This window comes from Uranotaenia lowii, chromosome 3 (assembly GCF_029784155.1).
Source record: "Uranotaenia lowii strain MFRU-FL chromosome 3, ASM2978415v1, whole genome shotgun sequence".
Lineage (NCBI taxonomy): Eukaryota > Metazoa > Arthropoda > Insecta > Diptera > Culicidae > Uranotaenia > Uranotaenia lowii.
This window is the reverse complement of record NC_073693.1, coordinates 239,341,223-239,353,282: the sequence shown is the minus strand read 5'-3', so window position 1 is coordinate 239,353,282 and position 12,060 is coordinate 239,341,223. Positions and strand designations below refer to the sequence as shown.

The following is a 12,060-nucleotide window of genomic DNA, read 5'->3' as shown; positions in this document are numbered from 1 at the left end:
TGCAGACTGCCCGGTTTTAACCGGGTTGGCCTGGATAATCAGTATAAAATTTGGGAAAAGTCCGGTTCGTCTCGGTTGCCCGGATTTCATTGGAAAAGCCCGATTTTTTCTCGAGTTTATTCTCATTTGCATTCTTAAATCAAATTTAAAAAAAACTGTGTTTTAAATATTTTTTATTTATGCGTCCAAAACTTTTGGAGCAAGTTTAAAAAAAGATTCATGAAAGGTTTTTAAAGTTATTTTTCTTGATTTTTGATATGTAATTCCTAGGTTTTGACCAAAATTTCCAGGATATTGCTCGGATTTTGGTCGACAATTTTGAAATCCAATACTCGGATTTGCAAGGTTTTTATACAAAACAGTCCGGATTTGTCTGGCCCGAATACGTGATGATAAAATTCTGGCAACTTTATTTTATGAACAAATGAGAAAGTTTTGAAAAACTGTAGCAGAATTTTTAACTTTGGATGGGTTTTTGAGGTTTTGGCATTAGGTTTTAGTCTAGATTGTTACTCTTGAATAACTTAGCGCTATTATAATAATTTGATCCTGAATTTTAAATTTTGAGTGTAGAGTGTAATACTTCACTTGCTGTTTTGGACACTCATGGGGGAGGGGGGGTTTGACCCCCAAACCCCCCCCCCCCTCGTTCCTACGGCAATGGGTTGTAGACTGATACTGGCACTACTACCCCAAATGCATTGTATGCTATGTGGAAATGAATACAAGCAAAGTATATCTTCCAGGCTGTACTTTCAGAAATGAGTGGGCGTATTTTTCTTAAAGCATACACATATGGTATTAATTTATCGCAGACTTTTTTCGTATGAATATTCCATTTCAAGTTCTCATCTTTGAATAGACCCAGATACTTTGATGAGTCGATTTGTATTACCTTTAACAGAAATGTTTAGAGTTTGAAAGTTTCCCCGAAGTTTAAACAACAAGAAATTGTTTTTTTTTTTCAAGTTCATTTACATGTAATTGCAAAGAAAAAAGTCAACTAGTAATTCAAGATCATGTTCGGTGTTTTCTTTTAACCCTCATCCGCATTAGAGTGTCATTTTGACACTATTGCAAGTTTGAAGGCTTGTAACTTTTTTCAGAAGCTTCAAAAAACAAAAATTTCTTCGGGGACCCCAAATGATTTCAAAAGTTCTTGAATGTTGTATTTTTACTTTTTTTATGGACGAACCCTTTTTATCCTTGTAGGGGAGAGCCCACTGCGACCAGTAGTTGATCTATTATGGTAATAACCCCGCGTTACTGTATGCTATCAGGCTCACCTGCACTATGGGTTGAAGTGACAGTTGATTGCTGACTAAGCATTTTACCACTATCGGGTATGATATCAAAGATGTATGATATAACCTTCTTAGGGCTGATATGCACCCATAAGTCTTGTGCGCTTATTAACTTTGCCCCAAGAGCACGCCCTCTCCTATTAAGGAGGGCGCAGCAGATGCATAGAAGATGCTCTGCAGTTTCTTTTTCGAACCCGCAGAACCGACAGTCGTCGTTTTGAATAATGTTTATCCGTTTGAGATGTTGTTTTGTCGGACAATGTCCGCTCAAGAGACCTGTGTAAGTACTTAACTCGTTCTTACTTAAGTTCAACATGTTTTTGGAGAGTCGCGCGCTTGGTTCAATGAATCTTTTCGCCTGAGCTGCTCCCTCTGCTGTTCTCCAGTTGGAGTCAATAGTGGTGCTTTCTCAGTTCTTGAGTTCCATATTTAAGGCATTCCTCGATACTCCCCAGAAGGGTTCTGGTCCAATTAACAGGCCCTGAGATCCTTCCATAGCTAGCTGGTCCGCTTCTTTGTTCCCTTGTATACCGCAGTGGCCTGGAATCCAGAATAAAAATACTCTGTTCCGTATGGCCAGGTTTCTTAGTGCAACAATACACTTCCATACTAGCTTGGAGTAACATGTGAACGTACTTAGTGCTCGGAGAGCAGCCTGGCTGTCAGAAAATATATAGATACTTGTGTACCTGTATCCTCTTTTCAAACACTTTTCATTCGATTGCTAGTAAAAACTGTTTGAGCGATGGTAGAGTTTTCGAAAAAAATATGGCTACAAAATTTATTCTAATTCCAACATTTTGTTGTCTTTAGATTTTTGCTGCAACAAAAATTGAATTTACTGGAATTTTTCAAAGTTCACTATTTTGCGCGATTTTTTTACAAATTGAAATTTCATCTGTTTTTGTGGTCCACCGTTAGGTTGTACCCGGATTTTCAGTGCTTTTACTTTTTTTTGGACCGATCGAAAGTATATTCATTGGAAAGCTAATTTAATCTACATTCTAGTGAGGTGCAACAATTCACGCTGTGAGATTTCACAAAAATATGAAAATTATAAACGTAAAATCATTCCTGAATTTCTAGAACCACAAGCAGCGCGTCCAGCAAAACGTGTTTGTTTGCTCTCCGAGTAGGTACGGTGGGTGGTGATTTGGGCAGAGAGCCAAGCCGAGAGAAGAAATAATGATGCGTACCTAATCGGTTGAAAACGCCAAAAGTTATAACGATTTGAGCTTGTAGTGTCAAATTGAAACTCCTAGTGCTGATTAGGGTAATGAAATCTGATGCGGATGAGGGTTAAGCAAATGTAACCAAATTTGGCATGGGCGGATATTTTGGAACGTGAAATGTTCTAATGATTGTTTGAGACCCCTTCCTTCTTCCAGTGGGGAGAAAGGAAAAAGGGAGGGGAATTTCATACAATTTTTACTGCATAACTCGAGAACTACAACAGCAAATGGGACCTAAATTGGCATGGAACGAAATTTGGGTAGGAGAAATGCTTCTATGAATATTTAGTATCCCTCACTCCTTCAAAGAGTTGGATGGAAAGGTGGAGGAGAGGTCTTCCTTACAATTTCCAGTCTAACTGGAGAGCGGATCGAGCAAATGGTACCATATTTGACATGTGAAAGTATTTGGATACAAGAAATGTTTCTATTATAAATTTATACCCCATCTTTTTTCAGCGGAAAGATATAAAGGGACAAAGGGGGCTTCCATACAAATTTTTCGCATAACTCGAGAATTAATCGAGCAAATGAAATCCAATTTGACATCAAAAAGTATTTGAGTACGAAAAATACTTTTATGAACATTAAGTTCTCACCCCTCCATTCAATGGGGAGAATGGACGGGGGGGGGTGGTACTTCCTTTCAAGTTTATGCATAACTCAAGAATTTAGTACGCAAACAAAACCAAATGTGGCATGGGATGGTATTTCAATGCGAGAAATTTTTCTATGCGAAACAATTCTTTTGTAGCAGTAGGAGGATAGAATTGAGAATATAAGAAGGGAACAGGAGAGCTTATATTTACCTTTTTTTTACAACATCCGAGAAATGGACAAAACTTAACACGAAAAATCATTTTGGTGCGATTCTATGATTATCTGACTCCTTCCACTGAATAGGTACATAGGATGAGGGAGGTGAGCCCAATACAATTTTGTTAGCACAACTTCTCAATTCATGCTAACGAAATGGAAACAAATATGGCATGGAAAAGTAATTGGTTACGAGATATGTTTCTACGAATGTTATAGACCCTTACGCTTTACAGTGCAGAGAGGGGAAGAAATGACAGTGCACCTTAAAAATTATGTTGTAAAGCTTAAAAACTTATCAACCAATGGAAATTTATTTGATATAAGAGGATTTTTGGGCACGAAAAAATAGGTATGATTATAAAAGACCACGACCCCAATCCAGCGGGGTGTAGGAAAGGACAGGGGGGCTCTCTTATCAGTTCTTAGCCTAAATCCAGAGAATATCCAGCAAAAACAAACAATATTTTATAAGTTAGATTGTTTGCGTACGATTATTTTGAGACCCTCCTTTTTCAGGGCCAAGCCAGATTAAAATTATTAGATCTTTAACACAAATTTATAGTTCAAAATTCAGAATATTAGCTTAAGCCATCTTTGTGTTGCAATTCGTAACTCCAGCTGCAGCTCTCATTTTATAGCGGTTGCTTATGAATTATGTTATAAGTTGATTTAAAATAATGCCAACAAAACAAAAAAAATTTGAATAATTTCTGAAAATATCATTTGTTTTTGAAAGGTGTAGCAAAGCACACCGGGTCAGCTAGTGAATAAATAAATTCTGAGTTCTAAGTCCATGGTGAATATGGTAATGAGGAGTCTAAATAAGGCGGGCTGAATTTGTTTATGCGAATCAACAGTAATGTGATTGTTGATGACAAAATCGACACATTAAGCGCGAACCTGGAAGAATCCATACTAAAAACGGAACAGGAAGGCATATACATACTTAGATTCTTTAGAAAAATAATGACCTTAATCAAAAAGCGTAAAAAAATAGCAGCACTCTTTTGATCTACATGACCCAAACCAATCGTGTGGCCATCCCTAGCTCCAAAATGAATTCTCTTGAGAGTTTTTAGACGTTTTTGAACAAAAAGGTACACAAAAATTATGTTAAGAACAGGGCCGGATTAAGCTATCGGGGGGCCCGAGGCAATTTTTGTTGGGGGCCCCTATGATTCGATGTTCTTTTTCGCATGATATGCTGAACATTTTAAACGTGTTAAAGAACTGGAGATGACTTCAATATACTCTCTTCAAATTGCCATGTTATCTTTGTAGAAGATGGTTTCTGGTATCTTCAATTAAAAATTAATAATCAATCAAGTGCAAACATCGCGGAAGAGTTTAGAAATTTCTCACAAATGAAAGCTCTGATTTGAGCTTCCAAATGAAAAATTTTATGCTCAATTTTTTTTTAACATTCTTATCACCATCTACGTGCATCATCAACGTGCACAGCCCTCACCTCGGAAGTACCGGTGACGACAAAGACGAATTTTACGCGCAGCTGGAGCGTGAATACGACCGTTGCCCAAAACATGATATCAAGATCGTCATCGGGGATTTCAATGCTCAGGTCGGCCAGGAGGAGGAATTCAAACCGACAATTGGAAGGTTCAGTGCACACCAGCTGACTAACGAAAACGGCCTCAGACTTATTGATTTCGCCGCCTCCAAACGAATGGCTGTACGTAGTACCTTTTTCCAGCACCGCCTCCCACACAACTACACCTGGAGATCACCGTACCAAACTCAATCACAAATCGACCACGTTTTGATTGACAGCCGGCACTTCTCGGACATCATCGACGTCAGATCCTGTCGGGGCGCCAACATCGAGTCGGACCATTATCTGGTGATGGTGAAGATGCGTCCAAAACTCTCCGTAGTAAACAACACGCGAAACCGGGGCCCGCCTCGGTTAAATATCGCGCGACTGAAGCAACCTGAGGTCGCGGCAGACTACGCGCAAGCGGTCGAAGCAGCGCTGCCGGCAGAGGGCGAGCTTGACGAAGCCCCTCTCGAGGACTGTTGGGATACCATCAAAACAGCCATCAACAGTGCTGCGGAGAACGTCATCGGTTATGTGGAGCGATCTCGACGACTGGTTCGACGAGGAGTGTAGGAGGGTGATGGACGAAGAGAATGCCGCGCGGGCGGCAGTAGTGCAGAGAGGCACCCGTCGAAATGTGGAAAATCACCGACAGCGGAAGAGGCAGCGAGTCCGACTTTTCCAGGAGAAAAAGCGCCGCCTGGAGGAGGAGGAGCTTGAGGAGCTGGAGCAGCTGCATCGTTCCCAAGAAACACGAGAGTTCTATTAGAAACTCAACGCATCCCTCAAAGGCTTCGTGCCGCAAGCCGAAATGTGCCGGGATAAGGACGGGGGTATCCTGACGGACAATCGTGAGGTGATCAAAAGGTGGCAGCAACACTTCGATGAACACCTGAACGGCGCACATGCAGGAGATCAAGACGGTGGGGGAAGGTACATCGCCGGCGTAGCCAACGACGAAGAGGAGCCACTTCCAACGATGAGTGAAGTTAAGGAAGCCATTCGCCAGCTGAATAGAAACAAGTCGGCTGGGAAGGATGGCATCGCAGCTGAACTCATCAAAATGGGCCCGGACAAGTTGGCCGATTGCCTACACCGGTTGATAATCCGGATCTGGGACATAGAACAGCTACCGGAGGAGTGGAAGGAGGGGGTAATATGCCCCATCTACAAGAAGTGCGACAAATTGGACTGTGAGAACTACCGAGCGATCACTGTCCTCAACGCCGCCTACAAAGTGTTGTCCCGAATCCTACTCCGCCGCCTAACGCCACAAGCAAACAGATTCGTGGGAAGTCATCAGGCCGGCTTCATGGAGGGACGGTCAACGACTGACCAGATATTTACATTACGGCAAATCCTCCAAAAATGCCGGGAACACCAAGTCCCTACGCACCATCTATTCATCGACTTCAAAGCCGCATACGACACGATCGACCGTAACGAGCTATGGAAAATCATGGACGAGAACGGCTTTTCCGGGAAGCTGATCAGACTGATCAAGGCGACGATGGATGGAACGCAGTGCTGTGTGCGGATCTCGGGTGAATTGTCGAGTTCATTCGAATCACGCAGGGGGCTTCGACAAGGTGATGGTCTATCCTGCATGATGTTCAACGTGGCGCTAGAAGGTGTTATTCGACAAGCGATGGGCGAAATGCGGGGCACGATTTTCAACAGATCCAGTCAACTTATCTGCTTTGCCGATGACATTGATATAGTCGGCAGATCATCTGCGGCGGTGGAAGACATCTACCGCAAACTGAAACGCGAAGCAGGAAGGATTGGGTTGATGATTAATACGTCCTAGACAAAGTACATGCTGGCCTGCGGATCCGAGACCGACCGAACCCGCTTGTCCAGTAATAACAAGGTCACGATCGACGGCGACGAGCTGGAGATAGTCGAAGACTTTGTCTATCTCGGCTCACTGGTGACCGCAGACAATGACACCAGCCGTGAGATCCGGAGGCGAATTATCAGCGGAAGTCGTGCCTACTATGGACTCCACAAGCAACTGCGGTCGAGAAGACTTAGCCCTCGCACGAAGTGTAACCTGTATACGACGCTCATTAGACCGGTTGTTCTCTACGGGCACGAGACATGGATATTGCTCGAGGAGGACCTGCGTACACTCGGAGTATTTGAGCGACGAGTGTTAAGAACCATCTTTGGCGGCGTACAGGAGAACGGAGTGTGGAGGCGAAGGATGAACCACGAGCTCGCGCGACTCTACGGCGAACCCAGTATCCAGAAGGTGGTGAAAACTGGCCGGATACGCTGGGCGAGACATGTTGCGAGAATGCCGGATGACTGTCCTGCAAAACAGGTGTTCGCTACGAATCCGGTAGGAACAAGACGAACGGGGGCGCAACGAGCGAGGTGGTTAGACCAAGTGGAGCGTGATCTGGCGAACGTGGGGTGCCCGAGAAATTGGAGAGCGGTTGCTATGAACCGAGTGAATTTTAGGAATTATGTTTGTCAAGTTATGTCGTAAGACGGAATACTATGTAAATAAAAAAATAAAATAAATCACCATCTAAAATTCTCTGATTTAGAATAATGACGGGATAGATATTTTAAATGTTTTCATTTCATTACTGATCGTCTGGTTTGTGCTTCATCGAGAAATTTTCACCTTGGAAAGTATCATGAAGATTTGAAACATAAAATACAAAATTCAAAAAAAAATAAACAAAATAAACAAAATAATTAAATTCAAATTCCATAGAGATACAGAAGAAAATAAAGTACTCAATACTTTAAATATGGTAATGTTAAAAACTACAATTCAGTGTCTTAAATCTAAATCATTATTGCAAATCAAGTTTTGAGGAACGAAATATGAATTTAAAAAAATAGAGATTCTAAGTTACAATCAGAGCCAAAGCAGAAATTGTACCAAATGTGTTTTTCAATTTTATATCTTTGAAACACAAACGAAACGTTTTCATGGCATGTTTTTGAATATGATTCTCATCAGATAAAAAAAAATCAAATTTTTATTCTGAATGTGACAAAAGTTTAATTCGATGGCCCCGAAGCCATAGAGATTAAATGTTTAAAATACAGAATCAGTTATCATTAAAAAAAAGTCAGATAAGGAATCCAAATGAGTTAAGAACTTAAACCAAAGATCATGAGTTCCCAAAATTCAGAAAACCATGAAACTGAACTTCAGTAACTGAAGTAACAACACAAAACATGAAGATCTCAATGAATTGGATCTGGAAAAGTAAAAGATGAAAATAACATAGAAATATTCATGTTAAAAGAATCACTCAATGATATTAGCAACTCATCTATGAGACCGTTTTAAATGCTGAATTCAGGATTTTAGTATATAGTAAAATTTTGGTGAAATCAGATGAAAATGTTCAAATACGAATTTTAAACCCAATGGAAATTCAATAAAGAAACTCAGTGCTGTCGATTGGTCCAATTTTTTTTCATAGATTTTATTTTCCAAAATTCAAAATGGTTTAGAGTTTATCAACCAACGAAAGTCTGAACAATAATGATTAAAAAGTGAAAAGTTATAATAATTCCCGGTATTAATCCGGATACTGCCCGGGTAGAATTTTGAAATTTTTATCATAGAGTTTCTCTGTTCTGTCTTAGCACTTTTAGCCAGTTTTGACGAAAATAGCTTTTAGAGCAGTCACCATTACTTGGAAAGTGAACGTGATAATAAACATTATAATTGTGCAAGACGTTTGTTTTTATTGAAAATGAGGAGTTGTTTTTCTAAATTTTACCTGTTCTGTACAGAACATCCTGACTGAGATGTTACGATAAAAAAAAGAAAATTTCAGGTGTTTTTCCTCATATTCTCTAAAATTTTTTTCGAATTCGGTCTACATTATTTTTGTCCAGATTTTGGGTTGAAAATTTTGAAATTCAATACCAAGATTTTGATGTTCTCAGCCCGAAAAATGCGGAAGAACTTCTCCACTGCTTCCTGTAGGGGGCCCCCTTAATTTATGTAAGAGAAACACTATTCTAGATATTATTTAACGGGGGCCCCTTTGGTTGTTATATTTCAAGTTTTCATTCCGATTTTCTAGTTTTGATTTCTTTTCATAGATTTGTAGAAATTGAGGTAGTATGGATAAAGTAATGTTAAAACTTTTTTTCCCTCGGGGGGGGGGGGGCCTTAACCGGGGGGCCCGGGGCAATTGCCCCTTTTGCCCCCCCTTTAATCCGGCCTTGGTTAAGAATAAAAAATGAGCTATTTCACTGTTTTGGGTTTGGCAGGATCCCCCGAAATGTCACCGAAACTTTGCAAAAAAGTATGCAAAGCGAGGTCAGAAAATAATCAAAGCCAATAAAGGTCATTTGAACTAATGGTTGTTTGTTTTTATCAAAAGACAACAATAAAGTGGATTTTTTATATGTCATACTCGTAAAGAACGCAATTCAGTAGACTAGTTGCTAATGAGTGAATAAAATGGTATGAATTTAATGGTAAAATTATATTGAAATTACCAGCTTTCCAACAAACTTATGCAAATTTGATAAGATTTTGAGAGACTCGGCGTTTTAAGATTAAAACGATGGGTGGCATTTTATTTTAGCCGATCATTGTATTCTGAAAACTATAAGTAAGCACCAGGCTGTGAGTAAACATTAAGTGTCAAAATTGCTAGGATAATTTCAATTTATTAATGTAGGTTTTTATGTGCTCCTGACGTAGTTAAAAAACACGAATTTTGTTGTGTTGCAATAATTAAACAATTGTATCAATATTTCAACCCTACAACTCTAGCGTACTTCAGAATTATTATTCAAAATATGTAACTATATTTTTTTTTCTTCATTGCAGGAATGCCCCGATGGTGTAGTGCACGAGGATAGTTTTAAGGATATTTATGCTAAATTTTTCCCTCATGGAAGTAAGTTCATATTGATATATGCCAATGACATCAATCTAAAATTTTGCTTATTTTACTCCACAGATTCCAGCCTTTATGCACACTATGTGTTCAAAGCATTCGATGTGAATTGTAACGGTTCTATCACATTTCGGGTAAGTGTTTAAATATTTAAATATTTAAGATTCATATTTCATATTCCTATGCAAATAATTCTTCAGAACCTGAATCTTCAAAATTTATTTTTGTCTCGTAAACAAACTACAAAACTTCGAGAATGAGTTTCAATCGTGTTTGACCAAGACTTTAAATCATTAAATTTTAAAAATATTTCAAACCATTGGCCTGTCGTTTTCCAAACATTCCAAACACTATCTATCTATCTACTGAGGTGCACTAATTAAATCCGTGCGGAATGGCAAGGACAAGAGAATTCACTTCACAAAAGCACCGCGCCGTAAGTTAGGTCCGGTCGAAATGGGGCGAACTTCACATCCCCCATTCCTCAACCAGGTGGAAACCGGAACAAAAGAACCATTAAGGGAATGCAAAAAGGGATATCCTCTTGGTTTCGGAAATATTGATTTTAAACTGTCGATTAACGTTTAAGCTCGGCCCCTCCATAGAGTCTTGTCGTCCTTCCTACTTAATATGTGGAACGGAGGCTGGAGAAAGCTTGCTTTTTGTTCGACCTCCGAGCAGTGCTACTGGCACAATGGGGGAAAATTTGTCTTAATTGAAGATTATATTTATGGATGAATAAGTTATGGTTCCGGTGAATAGAGAATGAGGTACAGGACCATCCGCTGGCATCCGAATAATAGCTGCTGGGTCGTTTTACTTCGTCGGGTCTGTGGTATTGTGAGGCAATTCTTCTGAATGAGACGCTCACTGTCAATGAATTGGCTCAAGATGCACATACAGACTGTTTCGATTGTAGTACCATTCTTGAAAGTCTTCTTTTTTTATTTCTTTATAAATAGGAATCAGCCAAGATAACTTTATGAAAGAAGAACTCTTACTCGACTTTCTTCTCAATTTTTATTATCCATAACAGTTTAGGGTAGGTTTTTTCCAATTCAAATATATTCGGCTTTAAAAGTTGAGCCGAATTGTGTTAGCATAACAGGGCGTCCATAAATTACGTAAAGCTCTTAGGAGGGAGGTATTACCAGCTTTACGTAACAGGTTTTGTTCCTTTAAAAATTTCATTCTACAACTATTTTCATGTTATGCCAGTCAACTTCAAAACTGTAAGCTTCAACATGACAAAATTTTGCGCTTTTGTTTAAAAGTTACTACTCCTGAAAGGATTTAACTTTCGAAAAATTTACTTAACATTTTTGTTATGATTTCAGGATCTTCTTGTGACCCTGTCAACACTATTGCGTGGCTCCGTATACGAGCGACTGAGGTGGACCTTCCGCCTATACGACATCAACGGGGATGGCTGCATCAGCCGGGGAGAGTTAGGCGAGATCGTTCTGGCGGTTCATGAGCTTATGGGCCGAAGGCCCCACCAGCCGGAGGATGACCGGAAGGCCCGGGAGCAGGTATGGTGTGGAAGTAGGAATTTTATTTATTTTTTACTATCAATATTTTAAACCCCAATAGGTGGAAACCGTTTTCGCGAAGCTGGACCTGAACCAAGACGGGATCATCACGATCGAGGAGTTCCTGGAGGCTTGCCTCAAGGATGATGTCGTCACCAAGTCGCTACAAATGTTCGACACATGCCTTTGATGACCATCGTCAGCCGAGAGCATTCTGGCAGCAACGAGCAAGGCCGTGGATCCGGATCGTTTCTCTTTGATCCACTTGTAGGGCAAAGAGTAAGGGTGCTGCTCATGCCGCCCGCCTCGGAACACTCTGTAACAAAGCTAACAATTGTGAATGTTAATAGTCGTTAAGAAACGTAGTGGCAACGAAAGATCCCGAGCAAGAAGAAAATTTGTGTTTTCAAAACCAAACGAAACGTATTGATTCAATCCCCACTGGGTTTTTAAGGTCAATCATATTAATTGAAGTGTCTGTGATATTTCAAATTGAAAAAAAAAGAAATCGAAAACGTTAAAGCACTCAGAATGAGAAATACCAAGTTTTTGTGTAACCCAAAATTATTTACTTGGCTACTTACAAAATTAAAATATCAAAGATTTAATTCTTGCTGTGGCTCCAGAGAGTGAAACGGAAATTGTACTTGAAGGCCACTGAAAGTTCTAAATATAAAATCCGTTTCTTTAAATTGAATTTTAAGTACATCGTAATTATTTACC

The 12,060-nt window shown here is 39.9% G+C and overlaps 1 protein-coding gene across 1 annotated transcript in view; it reads left to right on the top strand.

The window, feature by feature from the left end:
• Window positions 1-11,722, top strand: part of LOC129754620 (Kv channel-interacting protein 1) — a 127,060-nt gene extending 115,338 nt beyond the window's left edge. The window contains exons 4-7 of the mRNA XM_055750783.1: window positions 9,736-9,805; window positions 9,869-9,939; window positions 11,143-11,337; window positions 11,399-11,722. Coding sequence (XP_055606758.1) covers window positions 9,736-9,805; window positions 9,869-9,939; window positions 11,143-11,337; window positions 11,399-11,527 — 465 coding nt within the window. The 3' untranslated portion in view covers window positions 11,528-11,722. The remainder of the gene's footprint in view (window positions 1-9,735; window positions 9,806-9,868; window positions 9,940-11,142; window positions 11,338-11,398) is intronic.
• The last annotated feature ends 338 nt before the right edge of the window (window positions 11,723-12,060 follow it).